General features: G+C 36.6%; 2 protein-coding genes across 7 annotated transcripts in view; both read left to right on the top strand.

Annotated features, from left to right (window-relative positions):
- slc5a6b (solute carrier family 5 member 6) overlaps positions 1-4,588 on the top strand; it is a 15,623-nt gene extending 11,035 nt beyond the window's left edge. For all 3 annotated transcript variants that reach the window (XM_051949293.1, XM_022205640.2, XM_022205639.2), the window contains 4 exons: positions 13-185; positions 266-372; positions 452-573; positions 1,158-4,588. In XM_051949293.1, the coding sequence (XP_051805253.1) occupies positions 13-185; positions 266-372; positions 452-573; positions 1,158-1,286 (531 nt within the window). In that variant the 3' untranslated portion in view covers positions 1,287-4,588. The remainder of the gene's footprint in view (positions 1-12; positions 186-265; positions 373-451; positions 574-1,157) is intronic.
- On the top strand, positions 1,596-25,159 carry adgrf3a (adhesion G protein-coupled receptor F3a). Of its 4 annotated transcripts, XM_051949274.1 has the most exons (21): positions 1,596-1,744; positions 6,926-7,023; positions 10,391-10,461; positions 10,980-11,087; positions 12,153-12,207; positions 12,294-12,306; positions 12,413-12,541; positions 12,642-12,794; positions 12,917-13,020; positions 13,102-13,160; positions 13,255-13,379; positions 14,456-14,671; positions 16,363-16,605; positions 17,177-17,317; positions 19,432-19,540; positions 19,786-19,861; positions 21,059-21,238; positions 22,140-23,462; positions 23,548-23,589; positions 24,585-24,620; positions 24,713-25,159. In XM_051949274.1, the coding sequence occupies exons 4-21, from the start codon at positions 11,068-11,070 to the stop codon at positions 24,767-24,769; spliced, it is 3,081 nt and encodes a 1,026-aa protein (XP_051805234.1). In that variant the 5' UTR covers positions 1,596-1,744; positions 6,926-7,023; positions 10,391-10,461; positions 10,980-11,067; the 3' UTR covers positions 24,770-25,159. The 4 variants fall into 4 exon arrangements, with proteins under 4 accessions (XP_051805234.1, XP_051805237.1, XP_051805249.1 ...); XM_051949277.1 differs by lacking the exon at positions 10,391-10,461; XM_051949289.1 differs by lacking the exon at positions 14,456-14,671.

Below are 25,159 nucleotides of genomic sequence, written 5' to 3'. Positions count from 1 at the left end.
TGTTGTTTCCAGGGAGCGGTGGCTGGTCTGGGTGCAGGTCTGACCGTATCTTTCTGGATCGGCGTCGGCAGCATCGTCACTCGTACCTCTGGCGTGAAACCGCTGCCGCCCGACTGCCGAGTCGCTCTGCTGTCAAACGACACGACTGCCGCCATTCAGACGGCTCTCAGCGACGTCGCTCTGAGGTTTGAATCGCTCCGACAGCTCAGTATGTTCCGTTTTCACTGCGCTCATCTCACAGGTCAATCATCTCTTCGTCCTTTAGCCGACCCTCCGGCCTGAAGAGGTTTTATTCGCTGTCCTACATGTGGTACAGCGGGTTCAACTGTTTCACAGTCATTCTGGTTGGCCTGATAATCAGCTTTATGACAGGTAGGAAAGTTCTTACACATGTTCTCTGTAATTCAGAGCTTTTCTCTTTAAATGTTTAAGTACATGTGCTCCTGTTCAGGCCCAATGAAAGAAGAAGATGTGACACCAGGAACGGTCTATCCCTTGTTAGGGAAGCTGCTTTGTTTTCTACCTGAACACCTCAAAAAGAAGCTCTGCTGTGTGACTCCTCTGGGACAGACGGTGAGTAGACTGATTAGTTTAATCATAGACAGAGAAAATAAAGTTAAACTCAATATCGATTAGTTATCATGTTTGCAGTATTGTTTAGGTTTAGGTTTGTTCCTCATAGTGGAGGATCAAAATACAGACGTTAGTAGCCACTGCTGCAGACCGCTCAAACTCAATATTGAAAACTGCACCTGCAACACGTTATAATTTGATTACAAGGTCTGTTTAGAGCTGAGAGTCCACAGTGGTGCACACAAAGAGATTATTGACAGGCTATCGGTCATGGAAATTTGATGAAACCAAATCAGTTCAACCACAGGATGATGTGAAACATGTGAAACCTTTTCTTTCTGTTCATATCTGTTCAATAAACGTTGTAAAATACACGTGACTCAAATCACAGTTGAGTTCTTCCATCGCAAATCTTCAAGACCTAGATAAATTTGGTGTAATTTGGTGGTTGAAACGGGACGCTCCCAACTAGACGACCATCTTGCTCGGTGATGTCGCGTCATGTGGTGTCTTGATCTGGTGTTTAATAGTTGAAATCGGCTACTCATATTGCATTTCAGTGTCTTTTTGACTGATTTTTGCAGCTCGCAGCTCCACAAAGGTCGTCGCCTCCACATCACAAAGAAAGTAACGGACAGGTCGGAACGTCGCAGGAAGAGACGGAGAGTTTTCTTCCTGAAGCTCCTTTTGTTGAATATGAAACGGCAGTTTGACGCCCTTCACGTGAGGCTGGAAATCGTCTCCACACGAAGCGCTCTCACTTAAAATGTACGCATTTTTTACTTTGGTGCTTTTTTTTGACGCACCAAAAGGTCAACGGTTATGTTTCTTTTCTTCTTCTTTTTTTTTTTATTCTACATGTCGTCAAGAAAGGACTTGCAGCTGAGCCTGTTTTCCACAGAGAGACGACTGATCATATTATTTGTCGCTGACTTGCTTCATTTCTCATTACACATGTGACTTTGCTGCACTATTCTGCTCTATGACAATAACTGGATGTCCGGTGAGCTTCTTATGTTGCAGAAAGCTGCAACAGAATCCATCTTCTCAGGCTTCAAGCTCTGCACTTGTGGTTGATCCACAGTTTATCAGAAAATCAGCGTCCTGTTCTGAACTACTGGGAGCTGAAGCGTGTTTTAGGTGTTGAGATCTCCACCTAATCACCTGCCAGGTATTCTTCTGATAAGGTCTTCCCTTTTCCAAACGGTTTACAAACACGACTTCTCTCAGTAAGAGTCTTGCATGTCAGGTTAATAAGCTTTACAGCCAGAAGATCCTTATTTTCTGTATACTTGACTATTGTTAGCACTACTGCAGCTGTGCCAGGAGTCCTGTGACGTGACAGCGCCTTACGTTTTAAGAATGTCTGAGTGAACTTTGACTGTAAAAACCTTTTTCGAAAGGGGATTAAATATTTTGTAGTTAAAGTTTTGCTATGTTTTGTTGATTTATTTTCATCATCCACAGCTCAAAATTACCTTAAATCATAGAAACTTATTTTTCGATCAGCTAACTAGTCTTATTTAGTGCTATTTAATTAAAACCTGCATTACAAACTCAACATTTACAGATGTAGGGTTTTACCAGGCAGGTAGAATGTAATAAAAGTACATTTATTCAAGCGCTGCACTGCAGGAAGATATAGTTCTGAGATATTTGTCCTTTGTGCTTTCATTTTTTTTTTCTACTTTGCATTTCTACTCAATGAAATATTGTACTTTGTTGTGTTATTTTGGCAGCTTTAGTTAACAGAATAAACATATACTGTAATACTATGCATTATAGACAGTATAGAAATGTCAATTAATTAGTTCAACAGCCACCAGCTACATTAAAATGCTGCTTAATGTTAATGAATCGGTAGTGATCATCAGATTTTAACACTTTTACGCCTTGTTTTGCTTCTCTAATGAACCCTTTGCTAGTAATATGTAACATGCTTTCAGGTTGTCAGAGTGTAGCACAGTTTTTAAAACATTGTTTTCACTTTATTTTTGTTACTTTTTAATACTGTATCGCTGTTTTTACTGAAGTAAAACTTATTTCTTAGATCATGAACCGAACTCACGACTAAAAGTAATGATATTATAGCTTTCTGCTGCTTTAGAGTTCTCTGTTGCACAGACACTAGAGGAAATGTTGTAAATTTGTGCTTTTACTGTTGAGAACAAAGTTGTTTTTTTGTACTTCTTCTTCTGACACCCAGAGCTAGTAAACAGGGCAGTTTTACTTCCTCTTATGTCATTAACAGCATTTAAAAAAAAAAAAAGGTCATAAGTCATCAATAAATATATTTGAAATACTCAGATTTTATTAATTTATGAGTCAAAAATTTCAGTGTAACCATATTTTTTAAAAAAATTACAGGTCTTTTTTTATTATCATAATAGAAACAAATAACATTCTGAGCTGAGGGCATGCATTTTACTTTTATTTATGCAGGTTTTATTGTTAGGATACTCATTTATTTATCGAAGCATTGAACTTTAATTTAAATCTTGAAATCAGTAAGTTAATTTCCTCATCTTCTTGCTGAAGGTACAAGTTAAGCAACAGAACGGATTAAAACAAGATAAAGTTAAAAGCAGATTATACTGTGATAATGATTTTAATGGACCTGTACGAATAAAAACAAAAAACATTTAGGCTCCAAAAAAGTAAATTAATGCAGCAATTTACTTCAGTCTTTGAGTTCAGACAACATCTAATGAAATTCTATTTAACCAACAAATTGTACTAAGCAATAAATTGTAGATTAAACATGGAGAAAAAGTTATTTGGTAAGATTAATTAATTTACTACATCTTGAATTTGGTTTAAAAGCAATTAATGCTGAAATTTAAGATTGAATTAGACACAATATTAAGCTGGTATCATTACCAACATTATTGTATGCAACTTAGAAAGTTGATCTAAATCAATAAAATTTTATGTTTATCTTCTAACTATGACTTTCATAAATTCCCCTGAATTACTTTTTAAAGTTTAGGTATGCGTGTAAAGTTTAAAGTGTGTTGTGAAGATGTACTAGCATTTAACTTGTCTTAAATAATCTAATCAGACACCAGTTATGTTGCATAACTATAAATAATGTTTATATCACTTTCAGTATTTTAAGTCCAAAAGTCAAGGATAATGGTGAATATTTTCTCAGATATCTCCCTGAATCTGAAATGTATTGATGTTTTTATGCATGCATTTGTTCAATACTGTGCAACTTATACAGAGCAGTTCCTCATAAACATATTTTCACTAAACATTTGGGTTTATGTTTTGTCAGATGACAAATATAAGCTCTTTTATTGTGAGCAGTGAGCTCATGATGAAGTTTAACCAAATGAATGAGTCCGGCTGCAGAAAGCTTCTCTGTCCTCTGCTTCCATCGAAACAACAGCTTTGTAACAAGGTCTGTCATTCCATAAAGGTCAAATACAAAGCTGTAAATCCCAAAAACTGGTCACTGATTCACTGATTCACTTCTACCTGCCTGTACAATCTCTCACTGTAAATGGAAATGTGGAAAAGTAGAACATGTCATGGAAATTGATTTAGTCGCAAGATGTTTGGAGGTTTTCCTGCTTGTTCAAGTCTTTGCTCAACATTTCTGCAGGTTTTCAATGTGTGCTTTGATGAAGCTGCTGCATAACTCTGTTTTTTCTTTAAAGAAAACATTCTCAGGTGGATTTGCTGGTCTGTTTTTTATGCTGCTGAAAGGTTCAACTTTCGGGCAAATGGTCTCATTTGTTTTGATGCAGAATTCATGTTTGAATCAGTGACTTCGTTTTTGTTGTTGCTGGATTTAAATCAGTAAAATATTGTTATTTTGCAGTTATTTTTCCATTATTTGAAATAATTTTTATATATAAATTAATATATATTTTTAATAATATTCACTTATTTTGCAGATGTTCCCTGTTTTGTTACAGACAATAGTTTGTATTTATTCACATATTGGCTGTTAAAAAATGTAAACAGTGTCCACAACAGAATAAAGAAATAGTCATTCATTCTTTTATCACCTTTCAACTTAAATTTTTTGAACAGTTTAATGTTTTTTTTAATATATTTATCAACTTAGGCAGACTTTATTGGTCTCCAGAGGGAAATTCTGTTGTTACAGCAAGGGGATGAAAAAATTAAGTCACAGCATGGTGGCAGCAGCATCATATTGTGAAGCATGGTGGTTGCAGCATTATGATGTGAAATATTATGGTGGTGGCAGCAGCATCATATTGTGAAGCATGGTGGTGGCAGCATTATTATGTGAAGTATTATGGTGGTGGCAGCATTATGAGAAGCATGGTGGTGGTAGTATTATGTGAAGCATGGTGGTGGCAGCATTATTATGTGAAGCACGGTGGTGGCAGCATCATGATGTGAAGGATGGTGGTGGCAGCATTATTATGTGAAGTATTATGGTGGCAGCATTAGTATGTGAAGCATGGTGGTGGCAGCATCATGAAGCATGGTGGTGGCAGCATTATTATGTGAAGCACGGTGGTGGCAGCATTAGTATGTGAAGCACGGTGGCTGCAGTATGCATTTATGTAATATCTGCTTCTTTTTGTGAAGCTCTGAAATTCAAGTCTAAGAGTAAAACATTAACTTCATGCTTCAATAGGTGAAGCTGGGCTACATGCCTCTGATTTCCTATTATGAGAAGTAGGAGTCCTGTTGAATAAAACCGGATTTTAGTTGCCTCCATTGAAATTGTCACCTGATTGTTTTCATATTAACCCTTTATTTCACGAACCACAAGAACGAACATTTGCACGGTAGTACAAGGCAGCTTCTTTGTTAAATGTATCACGCTTTACAAATTTAAAAGATGGCATCAAGAGATATCCTAATTAAAAAAATACAACTTGATTAAAAGTACAGAGGCCTCCATGGCTCCAAGAGTAAATCTAAAGTTCTCCATGTTTCTTGCTGCTGTTGAATTTTAATTTTTAGCACAATTAATATTTCAATAACTGTAAAAATTAAGGTATTTTAGAGCAAATCTGGTCTTTATTTATGACAATGACCACCTGCATGGGGCATTATAAATTAGAGCCTCAGAGAGAGAGTTATATTATTCATGTTTCATGATTTTATGGGCAAAGTTTTATGGAACTTTATCTGATCCTGATTAAATAAACACATTTTATCATGCAACTGCAACATTACAAAGCCTTAAAAATGACCAAAAGTAAATAAATATGATCAAACTGTTGATCAGACCACTTGAAAATATGACAGGAGACACAGCAAGCAATTAATATTAGTGTAAAAATAAAGCAAAAAACACTTTTGCCACCTTTTTTTATTTTAACATCAACCATTTTTCACTTATGCTTTCTTTACTCAACATAGGTCTATTTACCAATCAATTAAATGAGCTAATCCTGCCCTGTAAAGTCTATTTTATTTAGAACAGACAGAAGAACTCATCAGCTTTGAAACTTGAGCACGAAAGTCTCCATCTAGTGGCTTGAAGGCTGAAATGTTGCAATGATAATTTATACAAACTGTCATCTTCTGCCATTGTCAACAATAACAAGGCAACACAGAATATTAGGATCAGGTATAAAGTGAAGGTAAAATAAGAATATGGAAAATATAATTTTGAAAGAAAAAATTATCAAAATATACCAGAGTGATCCAGAAATGTGCAAATGACATAAGTACATATCGGTTTACAGATGTTATTGCATGACATTTAGAACATTTAGAATGTGAAGTGTCCAGTATATACAGGGGTTTAATCAGCAGGCAGAGTGATTGTCATATGTATATTTGTAGATTTTTCTATGTTTTGTAAACAAATTCCATGGAAAATCACACAAAAGCAATCGTGTGACTTTTTAATCAAAAGTTTAAAATTTTGTGTTTTTACAAATGTTAGTTTATTTTGTTCTAGCAATAAAAATTTTGTTTTTTTCTGTATTTATAACAGGCCAAAACTCAACTTAAAAATCGGTCTTTTTACAGATAGTACTTAATTTCTTTACAATGTGTGACTGTAAAATCGCACTGTTAAACTGTATGTATCCTATATCTACAAATGTACCGTTTATTTTCACAGGTTTCTTTTCTTTTTTCTTGATTTGACAGTTCTACTAACTGTAGTGCGCTTCAGCTTTAATATCTTTCTTTCTTCTGCATACTGTGTGTGTTTTCTTAAAGGAAACATGGACTTACCAGGTCACATAGCTGTACAAGCAGAATGTGTTCATCATACAAACGTTACACAGTCTGAAAATTTTGAAAATCAAATCGGAGCCACATTACGGCCTTTTCACTTTGCATGTCTCTCTGCATCGACCAGCTTCTTGTAAACACCGTTTTGTGTTTTTCATTTCCTTCTCAGCTGAAGCAGCTTCATAAGTGTGCTGCTGACATTTCATGAGCGCAGACGGATCCTAAACATCAGGAGATGCTGCTGTGACGGTTTGCTGATAAAACCAGGTCAGCCGCTTCATTTTCTACTTTTATTATTTTTCAAAAGCAGAAATGTTTTATTTTTTATTCAAGCCATTAAAATGAAACGCAGCACTGAAGTGAAATGAAGCAGTTGCTGATTTTAGTTTTAACACGTATTTGTCATTGTTTGATCCTGTAAGTAATAAAAGAAGACACATCTGGGCTTACTTACTGTAGACACTATGACAGTGACAGTTTTATGTTATGTTTTATGTTTTAATTTTGTGGTCAGACTTTGTAAAAGAACAAATTATTATTTGTCAAGATACAGATGCGGACATGATTTACAGTTTTGGCCTCTTTTTTTGGCAGTCGGCGTATTAACTGATACGTCTTGTGATATTATATTATTAAATTAAATATCTGTAATCAAGCAAAACACTGAAAATCTGTAAAATAAAAGCTGCAAAAATTATTCACGTTTTTTTTTAGCCTTTAATATTAATATTTTTTCCTTGAAAATAATGTCAAGTACCAGTCAAAGAACCAAATTTTGTTTGTTTATTTGCCATTTTTAAAAACTGTGTAAGTTTATGGTCAAATGTTGTAAAAGAATAAATTATCATGAAGGAAAAATTACTGATGTAAGCGTTCTTTACAATTTTGGCACTTGTTAATATATAAATGAATATATTTTTTAATGGTGAATATTTTATAAAATATCTCCTGAATCTGAAATGTTTTTATTCATGCATTTCTTCAATACTGTGCAGAATTGTGAATTTGACCTTCTGCATCCAACCTAAATTGAGCAGTGTCGATCCTCAGGGCCAGTGACCCCCTACTTAACTTATTCAGTTGTTAGGGAATCACCGGACCAGCTCTCCATCCTTCGGGTCCGGTCCTACTGCCCCCTGAGATCTTACTCAGAGGGATGCCGCAGAACTGTTAAGCTGGTTGACGAGGAAAATTCGCCTGTCTCACTGCCTTCATCCAGATGCCTATCCCTGCTTCCTCTGATAATTAATTTAACCGAGTAGCCACTTCGGTATAGTTAAATTTAACCACCAGACACACCTGTTAACGGCAGCTTTTCCTCTCATAGATCTTGCACTTGTTAAGTTGCTAGGTTAATTCAGAGGTTATGGACATATAGACAACCTCTAGGATATGTTTATATAGGGCCAACCTGGCCCCCATGACTAGGTAACCTTTCAGAACCTTTGCTATTGTTATGCACGCAGTAATCTGACTTTTTACATCCAGAGCTAGATGTATAAGTATTCATTCAGGGATAAAAATAGCACTTGCAATTTGTTCTCTTTAATTGCAGAATAATGCTTTATTAATATAGTTTTAGCAGGGCAAAAGCATAGCCAATAAATCATCAGACAGTTAATCAAACATCACTATTCTTTCAATTGTTTAACACGACTCATTAGTGGAACTATGCTTTCATAAAAGAGAAGTAATATTCACCCAGATTACATAATTTGGAGGGAGAGCAGTCACGGTGTGGCCACACCCGGCTGCTCACCTGAGACCCGCCGGGGCCCAGGGGGAAGTGGACGGGGGTCCGACCAGATTTAGATCTGCATATATCCATTTTTGTTGTTTGGTCCAGTATTCCTCACATGGAAAATAGAGTTCAGTAATGTTCCTTCAGACAGCATTATTTCCAGATCACAGTTCAGTAATCCTCCAACACTGCAGGAAACGCAGTACTTTGGTCCATAATTCCATCAGAACAGTTATTCCTTTGCAGATCATGTTGAATTCCCTGTCCGAGTTACGTGGTAATCATCCCCTGTGCTCAGACTGATGTCTGGATTGCACCCAGGCAGATACCCGCAACAATCTCCCAACTTGCATCTCGATCAGATGTAATTTATAGTTTACTGTATCTTTACCCCCTCCCAACTCACACACTTGCCCCATACACTGACCGCATGATCACCTCCACTTTTAAGGAACTGAAACTGTCTGTTTTGGACTGTCCAGACAGCCCATCTTGCCCCCCCTGATCTCTCCTGTCTGCAACTCAGCACAGGCTCCTGATCAGGAAATGGAAAAGCGGATGTCAGCCTCTAACTGTCGCTGGCATCCCATTGTGCAATCTTTTGGACAATGTGTACAGACTTATTAAAAAACCCAATCTATTTTGAGTCTAGAGACCTTTACTGTGAACACTTGACCCTAGTTCACTTAACTCGTGACTTCTCACCTCAATACAAAGTTAAAACCCTCTTATCTTAACAGTAGTCAAATCAAAACTCTTAAAAGCATTCCCATTTCATAAAGCATAAGTTCCTCTTTTTAGTCAAATCTATCAAAAACATCAGTTTTCACAGTGAGTCACGCTTCTGACCTCTACACTGTTTCAACATTAAAGAATGTAAGAATAGACACTTGGTTAGTTCACACTCATTCATTAGGTTATGGCATAATCTGATCCTAAATCACAGGTTAGAACATCACAATGTTCCCTTATTTAGCTGTTGTTCTGTAAGAGTCTCCCCTTTGTGGCTGATTCTGGGATCTCATATCTCCATGCTTCACAACAGCAGTTCCTCATAAACATCATTTGACTAAACATTTGGGTTTATGTTTTCTCAGATGAGAAATACAAGCTCTTTTGTTGTGAGCTCAGAGTTTTATGATGACATTTAACCAAATGACTGAGTCCGGCTGCACAAAGCTTCTCTGTCCTCTGCTTCCATCGAAACAACAGCTTTATAACGAGGTCTGTCATTCCATAAAGGTTGTACACACACGTGGGCAAAATTGTTGGTACCTCTCGGTTAATGAAACAAAAACCCACAATGGTCACAGAAATCATTTGAATCTGAAAAAGTAATTATAAATAGAAATGTTATGAAAATTAACCAATGAAAATCAGACATTGCTTTTGAAACGTGTTTCAACAGAATTATTTTAAAAAATAAATTCATGAAACAGGCCTGGACAAAAATGATGGTACCTTTAACTTAATGTTTTGTTGCACAACCTTTTGAGGCAATCGCTGCAATCAAACGATTTCTGTAACTGTCAGTGAGACTTCTGCAGCTCTCAGCAGGTATTTTGGTCCACTCCTCATGAGCAGAATGCTCCAGTTGTCTCAGGTTTGAAGGGTGCCTCCTACAGACGGCATGTTTCAGCTCCACAGATGTTCAATAGGATTTAGATCAGAGCTTTTAGAAGCCCACTTCAGAATAGTCCAGTGGTTTCCTCTTAGCCATTCATGGCTGTTTCTAGCTGTATAGATAGATAGATAGATAGATAGATACTTTATTAATCTCCAAAGAGAAATTGTTTTGGCACCTGTGACTGAGACCATGTTTTCTGACACCAGGCAGCACATTTCTCTCTAGATTACCTTGATAGTCATGAGATTTCATTGTACCCTGCGCAGATTCAAGACACCTTGTGCCAGATGCAGCAAAGCAGCTCCAGAACACAACAGAACTTCCTCCATGTTTCACAGTAGGGACACTGTTCTTTTCTAGATATGCTTCATTTTTGCATCTGTGAACATAGAGCTGATGTGCCTTGCCAAAAAGTTCCAGTTTTGTCTCGTCTGTCCAAAGGACATTCTCCCAGAAGCTTTGTGGTTTGTCAACATGCAGTTTGGTAAATTCTGGCCTGGCTTTTTGTACAATTTCTTTTCAAAAATGGTGTCCTCCTTGGTCGTCTCCCATGAAGTCCACTTTGGCTCAAATGACGATGGATGGTGTGATCTGACACTGATGTACCTTGACCTTGGAGTTCACCTTTAATATCTTTAGAGGTTGTTCTGGGCTCTTTTGTTACCATTCGTATTATCCTTCTCTTTCCATTTGCTGTACAAGCAGAATGTGTTCATCATACAAACGTTACACAGTCTGAAAATTTGAAAGTCAAATCGGAGCCACATGACGGCCTTTTCACTTTGCATGTCTCTCTGCAGTAAAATCGACCAGCTTCTTGTAAACACCGTTTTGTGTTTTTCATTTCCTTCTCAGCTGAAGCAGCTTCATAAGTGTGCTGCTGACATTTCATGAGCGCAGACGGATCCTAAACATCAGGAGATGCTGCTGTGACGGTTCGCTGATGCATGCTGAGAAAACCAGGTCAGCCGCTTCATTTTCTACTTTTATTATTTTTCAAAAGCAGAAATGTTAATTTATTTTTTATTCAAGCCATTAAAATGAAACGCAGCACTGAAGTGAAATGAAGCAGTTGCTGATTTTAGTTTTAACACGTATTTGTCATTGCTCGATCCTGTAAGTAATAAAACAAGACACATCTGGGCTTACTTACTGTAGACACTATGACAGTGACAGCTGATATCTGTACACTAGTGATAGTTTTGCTGGTTTATATCCAATAGAACTGTCATTTTATTGTCAGACATTGTAAAAGAACAAATTACTATTTGTCAAAATACAGATGTGGACATGATTTACAGTTCTGGCCTCTCTTTCTGCAGTCATCGTGTAAATTAATACTTGTCATGATTTTATATTATTAAATTAAATATCTGTAATTAAGCAAAATGGAAAATCTGTAAAATAACAGCTGTAAAAATTATTCACTGTTTTTCAGTCCTTAATATTCATAATTTTTCCTTGAAAATAATGTCAACTACCATATTTTGCTTCTTTATTTACCATTTAACAAAAATATCAATTATTGATGTAGGCATTATTTACAGTTTTAGCACTTGTTATATATCAATGAATATATTTTTTTGTGATTTTACTGGACATTACCTGTAATTTACCACAACAGGAAAACCTGTAAAGTAGCAGCTCAAACCGTTATATATTTTTCTGTATTAAATAAATCTAGTTTTTCTTTCAAATACTGGCTACTATCTGTAAAATAACTACATTTTTTGCTTGTTTAAATTCAGGGGGAAATGGTGTAATTGTGCGACCAAACAATGTCAAAGAACAGATCATCATTAATTATAGTTGTAGCCTTTTTGTTTTTTGGTTTATTTTTTTAAATTGGTGACTTAATGTTATCTGTAATTTAATTAAACAGCCGGCCATTATAAACACTGTAAAGGTGGAATACTGCGTCAGACTAGCTGCACTGAATTGCACTATTTGTTTTCCCCATTGGGTTATTGTTGCATTTTTTGTTTCAAATGCCTTCTGATGTGTTTTTTTAAATTATTTTATTTGCAGAAACATGATGTGGACCTTCATATTCCTTTCTGTCCTGTCCCTAAACATCTGTCAGGTTTGTCACATTTAACACAGATTACATTATAAAATTCAAAGTTATGCCATTAAATTGCATTAATCTAAATTTTGTTTCTTTTCCAGGCTGCTGCACAAGGTAAAGTGATTTGTAAGATTGTAAAAATGAGCATTTATGTGAAGCCCAGCATCGTTCTTGAACAGTTATAGTGTCTTCTGATGTCGGTTTGTTTTGCATGTTTCAGGAAACTCGACGCAAAAGTACTACTTCAAATTGAAAATAGACAAAAACGCAATCGGAAATGTCACCAAGCTACTGAGACCTTTTGTGAATGACACCAACTTTAGCATCGAAGATTTGAAAATGACGACAGGTGAGCGGATTTCTAATGTTCCAATTGTTGCATGTGCTAATTTTTAAGAGCAGAAAATAAAACTCCAAGTGAAACTGTTGTGCTTTTCTTTCCTACAAAGAGTGTACGGAGAACTCAGACAGTGTAAAGTGTAGCTGCAAACTAAACCACAGGTGGAGTGATGATGTTTGTTGGTCTCATAAGATGTGTTGTGGTGACTCAGAATGCACCTTCCCGACAAACTCAAGTCAAATGTGTGTTTCTGTCCGTTCAGGTACGTGGCTGCTTTTACTGTCTTTGCACATTCATGTACACATAAGGACAACAAGTGCGCATTTTGGGGCATCGACCATGAAAACATCCCAAAAATTCCATTTATGTGTTTTTTCTTCACAGTTGCTGTTTCCGGGTATCTCACTCTGGGACAAAATTATTCTGATTGTCTGAGAGATAACACAACTGAGAAGTACAAGGAATGTAATGACAAATTGCTCATGAAGGTAAAACAAACATATCTATGAATAAACAGCACATTAGTCGATTAATTAGCGTTCAGGAATAATATTTGTCTTCTGTTTTAGATGAAGGAGGTGTACAGCACTATCAGGGGATTTGACACCTTAAAAATCACAAGATACAGGCATGTTACAAATAAAATATTGTTTTACTGCTACCTGTGTTCCATATGTGACTGAAACCTGTATTTTTTGTTGTTGTTGTTTTTTCTGCCTAAGGATTGGAAGCGTCATCGCAGAGTTTGAAATGAATACTGCTGACGGGGTCAATTCAAAGGATCTGATCAATAAAGCGCAAGAACTGAGCAAACGCCTGCCAGCGACATTTCATTTGGAGACTGCAGGTCTGTTTGCAAAGACGGTGGTGGATGCACCTGTTAGGATTCAGTTTCAGTGTACCTCTACAAAGCACAGCAGCTGCTGTATCCTCCTTTATATTGAAATATATATATATATATATATATATATATATAAATCGATATATCGAGGGAAAACAATATCTTTCAATTTAACTTTTTATGATTTCCTGCCTTTTTGGAGCTAAAACAACAACTCACAGTTTAGAATTTTAGAAAAAAATACTTCATACTACAATTTTACTACAAAGAAACAAAACAGCAACACTTTGAAATCAAAACAGGCCGACAAGAAAACAAGAATGTAAATCCATTTTCAAATGAAACTTCAACAAACTTAATTTAATTGCAATAGTGTAAAAAAATTAAGAGGTTGAATGAAACAGTAATAAAAAACTATTTATTACATTAATTGCTTTTCATTCATTGTGTTTATTAACCCACAAAGAAATGTGTTGCTGGGCAGAAATTTGAATGTTAACAAAAACTAGCATGCTAGTTAGCTATTAGCTAACCCCGTTAAATCGTTCTCATGTCCGTAAGAGTTGGCATTCATAAAGGGGAGATTATTTTTCCTGACAAAAAGTTTCCCTGAACTCTGACCCCAATTTATTATCCCCACCATATTCATAAACAAGAGACTAGGATTACAATAGGTAAAACAATGATATCTTAACAATTTTTGAGTAAACTTTCTCTTTTCCTGTCAGGCACATTTTGCTGCTGTCTCCGTTTTGTCATAGCATGAAAACAAAGTTCCTCTTGTCCCACCCAATCACTTGAGATATCATTAGAAAGGCCAGGATGTCCTCTATTAGGCACGTCAGGATTTAGTAGAGCAGTAGCTCAAATGAGTCAAAAGATATCTATCAAAAACAAATGTCCAGTACAGAGGACATAAATAAATGGGCCAGTTCTCAGGAGGATATACCAGCTGGGCACCTTTTTGAGGTTAATATGTCTCCCAGATGTGCAAAGCACTTAATCCAGGATTAAGCTGAGGTGATTCGTGTCAGTATTTGTGGTTTCTACACTAATCCAGCTCTTTTCACCTATTTTCACAGGTGTTGTCAGCTTAGACATGCCACCCAACTTTACTTGTTATGGAAGCAGTGTCGTCCTCAGGTGCAATTCAACGGAGGATCTGGGCGTTACGCCAAAGTGGAATCTGAAAAGACCGGACAGAATATTTGAGATAACCTCAGGCACAGTTGCAAATGTGACATTAGGAAAAAGGGAGACCACTCTCAACCTCACAGAAGTGTCTGAACTCTGGCAAGGTATTAGTTTCAGCCGCTGTATTTACATTTTAGACCTTTAACCCAACAGAGTGAAGTACTTTCGGGTAAATTGTGCATTTAAGTACAATTTTGAGGCAATTTAAGCTTTATACTTCAGCTTTTGGAGCAGAATGTTGTACTTTTACTGCATTTATCTGACAGCCTTATTCACAGCTGGTTAGACTAAAAGTTAGAAAGATTCCCAAAATTCCAGCCACCGTCTCATCTCTCGTTGAAAAAGTAACACAACTGAATCTTCAAGGAAACTGTCAGTGGTGGAGGTGTATTGTGGGTAATGTAGGAGATGAATTGATGGAGTCATTTAGTTCTGCTGCACTGGTTTTGAAAAACTGCACATTCTAAGTTTGATGGCATTTCACAGGAACTGTGCTGAATTTGTGAGTTTACACACTAAATGTACAACCAACAGGTAAAAAATTATGCATTGCTCTAAGTTCAACAACTCAACACTATAAAGGAGGTAAAATTAGAGCAGCAGCTTTAAAGTTTGTTTATCTGTTAACAGATAAAATGAATAAATAATCCAATATTATCATACTATAATATCACTGCCATAAGGAGTAACTTTGCTATATTAATACTTTCACTTTTGACACTTTAGGTACATTTTACTGACAGTCCTTCTGTGATTTTACTTAAGTGTTGAATGCACAACCCTTGAAACAATATTTATAAACTGATGGATGGATGGATATAGAAACACATACATCTTTGTTACAAAACACCATCATTCATTTTGGTTTGTTTAAAGATTTATTGTCGGTCTTCCAGAAATATCACAAAAAACCTACAGAAATGCTAGTATTTGTTGATTTCCTGACACTGAAACTTGTTGCTTTAGTCAACACATTCTTTGAGGTTTAGGTCAGGACTTTGGGAAGCCCAATCTAACACCCTAATAATACTACCACCACCATGCTTGACAGTATTGACAGTGATTGTTGTATTTCATATCATCACATCATTGCATTAAATTGCATCTACCACTAGTAGATTTTCTTGTAACCCATCAAAACTTGTGTTTATATCTTCTCACCAAAGATGTGACACCTGAAAAGATTTTTTTTTTTTCACTGCTTGTTTTTGCTCCTCGCAAGCGGCCAAAAAAATCTGTTGTCTTTCGTTAAAGCCCAAGTACAGGACTAATGAGATGAAACAATATTTGCCTGATAAATCTCTATTTTGCAGTGTAACATAGTTTTTAACCTGGTGTCTGTGGCAACATTCCTGGACCAGTAATGATAAATTGTGCTGAATAGGTGAGCAATTTTAGCGACAAACACAGAGTAGAATACAACAACTTGAAATAAGGTGAGATATTGGTGGAAAACGCTTCCAACAGCCTCCAAGAAAAGGTTCTGATGCTCCAGATATAAAAGAATCTCGTTGTTCAGTAGATCCATTATAGTTTAGTCTACAGTCTACAGTGTTTGTGTAGTTACTATCACTGCCAGAAGGGGGCGACAAAAGTTTCACACCACAGATTTCACTCAAATATGCTGCAGAAACAAAGTCAGATGAATCCAGTGAAATGGGTTTTTTTTTGCATTTTGACCAAGATTGTCTATTTTTCTCACAAACAGTCCCCTCATACAGAATAACCTAAAAATTCTTCACATTGTGCCTTTAACTCTTTGTCGTATTTTTATGTTGTTGTGTGTGTTTTTTAGGAAACTACTCGTGTACATACACACAAGAGCAGCCTAATGTCACCATAATACACAAAGACACCGGTTTCCTTGATGTTTCCCTCCTGCCAAAAATCTCCACTTCCACAGATCCACCTTTTGTGCGCTGTGAAACCATAAACAGTGTTGTGACAGTAACCGCTAAATGTGAGATAAGTAAAAGCAGTGAGCCTTATGTGGTGACCTGGATAGGTAACGCCATCCCGCAGGATCCACCAGATAAGAGTACGTTCATTTTCCTTCTTTGCCAGCTGATTTAAGTAAACCCTCATGCAAAATTTCCCAGATAGCAAACTATGGGTGAATCAACGTTGAATCTATGTTGAGACCTAACGTCGAAATTATACAGAAAGCACAAGGTTGATAAAATGTTGAGTCAACGTTTGCTTACATAGATTACATGTTTGCAAAGATAGATTCAACATTAATTAAACATTGACCTGTCAAACATTTTAATTAAACCAAAATACAATGTAGATTCAATGGCATCTTTTAAACACAAACTTCAATGTTGACAAAATGTTGTTGAATCAACGTTGATCCAACCATCAGTCTTCAACCGTAACCACAATTCAACCTTCTTAACCCTAATTCAACATTGATTTAACATCTTTTGCTATCTGGGTAAAGTGTGATTTATGGTTGAAAAGCAAACGTTGACTCAACATTTTATCAACCTTGCGCTTTCTGTATAATTTCGACGTTAGGTCTCAACATAGATTCAACATTGATTCACCCATAGTTTGCTATCTGGATTGTTATGATAATCCATGTTGTGTATGTTTGGTCCTTGCAGGTGAAGAAACAATTGTCTATAAAGCTGTTCAAATAATGACCTGTAATCCACCCCCCGTGAAACCTGTAGAACTACAGTGCAAATTTAGGAACAGATGCAGCCAAACCAGAAGTGGTGACATTAAGATATATTTCATTAAAGGTATGTTTTGGTTATAATATTGTCTTGAAATGGTGAAATTGTCCAACATCACTCCATATTTTCTAGCAGCACATGCATTTTTGCTGTTTTATTTGGATGTTCAAATTCTTACTGTGAAACTTATGCACTCCACTGACCTAAAATAATCCCACAGAGGAATAGATCATATTAAATCAATATCACTTTTAACTAAAATACCAACAACAGTGATTTACCTTTAGGAAATATTCAAATTAAACAAGTTTAAATAAATTAAATGTGTGTATTGATGGTCAGGGAACGGATTCAGGGGCCCATAGAGTCATCATCCAGAGCTTCTGTTTTTAGGAATATTTAATATTCCTTGATTGCTTGTCAATCAAACAACCACAAACACCACCCAGAAATTACATCAAAACAGCTACAAAGAGCCACATAATAATAAGAAAACAAGAGAGACTGATGAAAGACCAGAAAGAGATGCAAACCAGTGAAAAAAACATAAAATAAACCCAGTTCTCAACCTCACCTGGAAACAAGAGGCATAACTCCCATTTTGGGGCGTAACTGTATTATAAAAGCCTTTATTACTGTCAACAAAAACTCAAATGTTTTAAACAATCAATGAAAAAAAATGAGAGGAAAACTCTGACTTTACTCTAATAAATATTAAAGTAATATTGTAAATATATCAATATAGTTTAATGTGGGGATAAACAAGGGAAATTTTAGGGTTATTTAAAGTCTGCTGTTTCATGTTATTTTTCATTCAATGTCATTTTTATTTATGTATTTTACAACACATGCTTTATCTGTAGAATGCTGAAGCACACAAACCCTCGTAGACATGAACAGATTTCATGACACGTGGTCCTCCATAAGAGACTAGCTGGAGGCCATAATTACATTCTGAAAATATTTATGCCAAAGACAGTCCAGTTGTGGAAAGTAAATATGTAATACGTGTGCAGGATGGAACAACAACAAGAAGAAGAAAAACAATAAGAACATTAACTACAATAACAACGATAGCAGTAATAACAAGAAAAGCACTCAGAGTACAGTCCTCTGCCAAGGCTGTTCAGTCTTTGTGTCATTTCCAGCAGATGAAACCTTTGATATAAAAAATGACCTTGCACTGAGCACAGACATGTGTTATGCGTGTGTACTTTATGGACAGATACTGAATCGCTGACCTAAATGTGTCGTGGCGGCGGGAATTGATGGGACTCAGAAACTCCTCCACAATTTAATCAATTGTTCCTTGTATCATTTCCAATGGATCAGTCCCGATAAGTCCACAGCGGTGGATTTGTAGTCGGATCACAATCATGTGATCGTCAGCAGGCAGCTAATGTAGTGTTCACTTGTTGTCATGGTTACAGTGCCGCTATCTTGCAGTGATACAGAAGTCTTGAACAAATCTGTGGAACCAGACTACAAGCTGCACCACTGCCAAAATCTAATCACTGCCAAAATCTAATCACTTTCTGTCCTTCCCTGAAAATTTCATCCAAATCCATTTTTGAATAGTATTGCAAACAGACAGACAAACAGACAGACAAACGTACGCCAATTGTCATATAACTTCAGGGCGTTCCTTGGTGAAGTAATAGCAATAATGAGAATAACATAATAATAACAATCACAACAATAATAATAAAAATAATAATGAAAGTGCTTCACAGTTAAACAAAGGTCAACTTGGACAATAAATTACAGTAAATAAATTCAAAGTAATAAATTAGATTGTAATGATATGATGTAAACACACACACTGGAGTTACAATGCTACAAATAAATATAATAGAAATCAGATAACTTGCAATCAGATCATAGCAGTAAAATGTGTTAGTGACAGTGAAACCCTGAAATATAATGTAATTTTAAATAAAATGGTGTTAGAAATGTTACCACTTACTATAAAAGCAAGTGAACAGGAGGCTTATTTATTCCTCAATAATATTCACACTGACAAAGGAGTGATGTTGTAAAAGGCAAATCTTTGTGTTTTTCATGAAATAGTTCATGCTTTTGTGATCGTCTCATGCTCCAGCAGAACTTCCAGTTAACTTCTTGTCATCTTAAAGTTTGCTTTGGATAAAATGTTTAAGAACGTTTCTTCTCCTGAACAGTGGGTGAAAAGTTTTGTGCAGCTGAAGGTGATTGGTACGACACCAAAGCTGGTTTCACTGCAGAGTTAAAATGCAAGAATTCCGCTGGTGTGAGACTACGGAAATGCAGGTAAGACTGCAACTAATAATGTTTCTTTATTAGAAAATAATCTGCTACTTACTCCATGATTTTATGTACATATTTCTTGTATCGTCCTGAAACTTTTACAGAAGACAACTTGCAATTATTCAGAATGACAAGCAAAAAAGATCCATTTTGGGCTTTTTTTTTTAAATTTTTGACAAAGATTGTAACAATCAATTGATTCACTCTTTTGTTTGATTCATTTTCTGTTAATCGATTAATCGTTTTAGTGAGGCGGGGGGATGGGAAGAGGAGGACTCGAGGTGTGTGCTCGTGGAACTTGAAAGAACTCTGCAACAAGCAAAAGTAAGCCTAACTTTCATCATTTGAAAGTAACCCATACCAAACTTATTCCCATTAGCAGAATATAAAACAACAAATTAACATGTCCTGTGGTTCAAATGTTTAAATATAATGTCACAAAGTTATACTTAGACAGAGAGAATTGTCTAATTTTAAAACCCGTTGCGGTTCAGCAGCCCGCGTTTTGATATCTGCATAAGCATTTTTCGAAATAGAACGACACTGCCAACTCGATGATAGATACATTATACACCGATGGAAAGCTTAGATTCTCATGAATCCGCCGGTATAAACCACTTTCAGATGTGATTACCACAGCGGGTAATATAAACACATTTGTCCGACAAACAACGAATATCCATCCGTCCGTTCTCTATACACGGCTTCAACGTACACAGCGCGACTCACATTTCCGGGTTCATTATTACACACAGATGAAAATATTCCACAAAAAACGGCCATAATCCAACCTTGGACATCCAGACGAAACAAGCTAGTAATATATTTTGTCCAAAACATGTCTTGAAGTCGGTATAAAATCCACGAACAGGTCGTTTTCGAGGATATGCACCTCGCGATGCGCGTCCAATATTCTCTGTATTTGTCATCATATTTCTATTTACAAATAAAATATTAACGATTTTTTTTGTACTGAAAATGGCTGGAATTGACTGCAGCTTAAAGGGCTACGACATGGACACACATCTTGTTTTTATACATTGTTCAATTTGAATATTTTGAGATACTTTGCTTCCGTAAAATGCTTTCATTCAGACTGATGAAAAAAAATGTGAATAATACTACATTTTGTCTCTTTGCACCTGCAGATTTTAATTATCATACACATATTTCCTCTTTAAAAACCTTTCACACTAATAAACAAGAATTTTAAAGCAGGCTTCATCATGTTCAGATTTCTGCACAGGAAATTAATGCAAATCGGGGCATTTTTAATATATATCGTATATTAATCCCTATTTTGTGTCTTTAGACATACATAAAAAATACTTTGAACACCAGAAATCCTTTCTGTAAGCAATCAGCTTGGGGAGTTTGTGTTGATAACTGTTAGCTGAAAATTAGATTCTATTCACTCGTCATGTCTATCTTTAAACATTTTAAGTTTAACTCTGGCTGTTTGATTTAAACCAATGACTGACACATTTAACCATCAGGAGTAATTTTTCACTGTTGCTGCAGATTGTTAACACTGGACTTGGCTTTAAAGAGGAAAATGCTGCAGATGTGCTTTCCAGCTTAGAGAACGCCACTAATAACACCGAGAATATCGACACTTACGCCAACGTGAACATATCGGTCCACGTCCTCAGCACCTTGCACCAAAGGCTGGATGAGATAAATAATAACTCCTCGATAGATGTAAGTGTCACAGAATGTTCAAATATCTTTAAAACCTCCAAACCTATTTATGATATTATTAAATGTATTTTCATTCACCAATGTCTTATTACAATCAGTCTCTGCTGCTGCTGTCTTGTAAAACTACTCTGTGCTGCACGATGACACGTTGGAATATTGGAGTGATTGAGGCATATTAGTGCATCTCAAACTACTAGAAAAGTTGTTTTTTTCATAATTTAATTCGAAAGGGTAAACTGTGTTATATTCTATTATTGGTATTATTATTGTTTTATGTAAAGTGAAGCCTTTCAAGCCTTTTGGTTTGTTTTAATAGTGATTATTTGGCTGATAAGTCATGAATATCAGACATTCTTGGAATATTTCCCAAGATCAACCAAAAAAAAGGTTTACAACACAATAAAGTATTTACAGTTTGAATTTACTCCAATTTAAAGTGAAATATTGCAATACTTTGGAATATGTTTTTTACATTTGTTTTTCAGCTGTACACCACAGTTATCAAAATTAGAATAGAAAAATGCTTGAAACATTTTACTATGCATGTAATAAGTGAAGAATATCATTAATTTTCTTGTTCTTAAATAACTGATGGGAAATATGAAACTTTTTCATGATGTTCTGCTTGTCTGAAATGCACTCGTACATGTTTGAGCTGGAAAGAATAATGATACTGAAACGTCTGCTCTGCCAGTTGACAGGATTGATCTTCTGGTTTGTGTTGGGTATGAAATCCTGGGATTCTGAATGTGTGTTTTTGAGACAGTCATTGGTACACATGTGGAAATGCTCAGCCATGATATTGACTTATTTGCTTCCAGCACGCAAAAAAAAACAACATCATATGGACATATGATCAAAGTAAAAAACTTGATTTAACTGCAGTTCTTCTTTTTTTCAGCATCTTCTTGAGTCATCTAGTAATCTGCTCGATAGGTCTCTTAACAAATCCTGGACGTCACCACCTCGTGATATCAATTTGACACTGGCTGACACGTATCTGAGTTCACTCGAGCGATTAATCAAAATAGCAAACACAACGGACATCAGCAGAAAACCAAACGTAGAGGTCGTCACGTGCGTCAACAAAACGGAGTGTGAAAACTCGGTGTTCAATGTCAACGTCTCCCTTAAAAATTGGGAAAGCGGCGTAGTGAAAACAACTGGATTCAAACAGCTGGAGAGCTACCTGCCCCACGACTGGGAGATGAAACCCAACAGCATCGTTATGTCGACGACCACCAATGGAAGCACAGATAAGGTCAATATTACAATCAATTTCCCGCTCATCACGCCAAGGCCTCGCCACGTTAGGCTTGAGTGCGTCTCGTGGAACAACACAGCCCGAAAGTGGTCTTCAGATGGGTGCAAATGGGCAGGAGCTGATGATGAAGGACGCTGCACCTGCACGCATTTGTCCTCGTTTGCAATTCTTCTGAGCAGATATCCCATGAATATCACTGGCGAGACTGAGATGACCTACGTTGGGTTGTCTGTGTCAATCATATCTCTGACTATCAGCCTCCTGATCGAACTGGTCGTCTGGAGCGACGTAGTCAAGACAAATACTTTACATTTACGCCACACCGCCCACGTGAACATCTCTGTGTGTTTGCTGGTTGGAAATTGCTGTTTTCTAGCGTCCAGTAAGCCACGTGATTTATCACACATTTGGTGTAAAACCCTCACGGTGCTGAAGCATTTCTCCTACCTGTCCATGTTCTTTTGGATGCTGTGTCTGAGCGCCACACTTCTCCACCAAACGCTTTACCTGTTCCATCAAGTGAGCAGGACAAAGTACCTGAGGTTCTCCATGATCGTAGGCTACGGCTGTCCTTTGCTTATTGTCTTTGTCACGTTTCTTACCAACAACTCTGGCGGTGAGAGCTCCTACTACCATAAAGACACCTGTTGGCTGGTTTATGTCGGACTCATGTCGGGGTCCATCTTCACGTTTGTCATCCCAGTTGGTATAATCGTCTTCGTCAACATCTTCTCCATGCTGGTGGTAATCATGAAGCTGTTGCATCACCAAGAGAACATGGACAAATCCCGTGAGAAAGAGAAAGCAGCTGCAAAAACCATCTTGAGGACAGTTGTTCTTCTGACTCCAGTCTTCGGCGTGACGTGGATTTTTGGACTCGCTGTGTTGATTGTTGACCTCACATCTGGTCCCATTGCTTATTTAGTCAACTATGTCTTCATCTTCATGAACGGATTCCAGGTAGGGTCAATACACATCTGTCTGATTTTGATAAACATCTGCGCCAAGTACTGTTTGCTGACCACATTCTGCCTGTCATTTCTAGGGTTTGTTCATTTTGCTGACCACATGTCTGGGGGACAGAACGGTGAGATAGTTGAACTTCTAAAGGGAAAATGCCAACCTAAATTGAAGTGCATCTTGGGTTTCAGGATCAGTTCAATTTTGTCCGATATTAATCTGATTGTAGTGCAGCACAAAACATTTGCAATATTTACAGCATCGGCAAGATTTCAAATCCGTTGCACAGTTTGATCTAAAACCCTAAAACGTCACCAGATTTAACTCTCTGAACCCTAAAGCCTGCCTACGAGTTTAAAAGGCACATTGTCTGCCACTAACTGTTAGAATAACCGGATTTTCAACTTTCCAACAGCCCTTGATCTAATCATCTGTGACGTCCTCTTCCACTAGAAACGCCAAACAAATCTTAGCCTATAAATCGTGATATTTTACTCCAGTTCCATTGAAAGAGAACAAAATCTGTTCTCCTTGGTGCATCCATGAAGCCATTCGAGCTGTAACCGACAAAATCCAGGGTCTTCTCGGCTGAACTGCAGGCAGTGTTTACACAGAACAGACAGGAGACAAGCATCAAAGCAAATAAGAAATAAAATAGTAAAAAATCTGTTGTATCTAGAGTCACAGTTTTTCCACCAGTGTTGATGAAAAGTGTTATCACGTGTTTTTTTTTTCAGTTTTATTTGAAAAATTAAACTAAGAAATGTAATTTTCTTATATTGTTTTTTATGATGTTTGACATTATAATTGTGTCATATTGCACAAAAGACATTTCTGAGTTGTGTCTTTTTCTAGCTATGGTTGTGCTGTTTCCAAACAGATGCAGGACTTTATATTACAGCGAAAAATTAGCCGAGTAAAAAGGTGAACGGCGCAATAACATACCCAGAAACTGTTCAGGGTTCAGAGGGTTAACTTAAAAACAATTAGGACTTACTGAACAGCTGTCATTAGATGTGGTCTCTGTTCTCAGTTTAATTCTATGGAATTCAGCGTATTTTAAAGTAATTTAACAGTTGTCAACAACTTTAATCCAACTGTGTTTCCATGCAATTTTGACAGACCCGTGAAGCTCTGCTCAAACGCTTCAGGAAAAAAGTAAGCACACTAATGACCGGATGTACTCGTTTGTAGAGCACCACAATGACAGCTGATTAATTTGGCACTTCCTTTCCTTTTCTGCTCTCCAGGCTCCAGCATCCACCAGCGACAGCAGCGTGAAGTTAGACTTCAAAGTGAAGAAGTGAAAATCACCAGAAAAACAATGCATTTTACACACAGGAAAAAGCGCTATTTGCTCTTTAAAGTGACTGTTTCTGTTGTTTACTTTGGTTTACTGCCAGTCAGACAAGTTCAATTCACTTTACAAAGTTGTAATATCTGTTTTGTACATATCACCATTCATTTGTTGGCCTCATAAAACATCAAGTTAGCTCGACACTGAAGAAGTGTAAATCACACTCGCAGTAAGATGTATTCTACTTATAAAATCACAGATAACTTTATTTATGCTTTAAAGTCACTGTTTCTGTTGTTTATTGTGGTTCATTGCAAGTAAGATAAGTTAAACTGACCATACAAAGTTGTGATATTTGTTTTGTGCATGTAAGATCAGATAAGATAATCCTTTATTTCTC

The sequence above is a fragment of the Acanthochromis polyacanthus genome, chromosome 1 (assembly GCF_021347895.1).
Source record: "Acanthochromis polyacanthus isolate Apoly-LR-REF ecotype Palm Island chromosome 1, KAUST_Apoly_ChrSc, whole genome shotgun sequence".
NCBI classification, from domain to species: Eukaryota; Metazoa; Chordata; class Actinopteri; family Pomacentridae; genus Acanthochromis; species Acanthochromis polyacanthus.
Note: the sequence above shows the minus strand (reverse complement) of the source record. Positions and strands in the feature narration are given on the sequence as shown.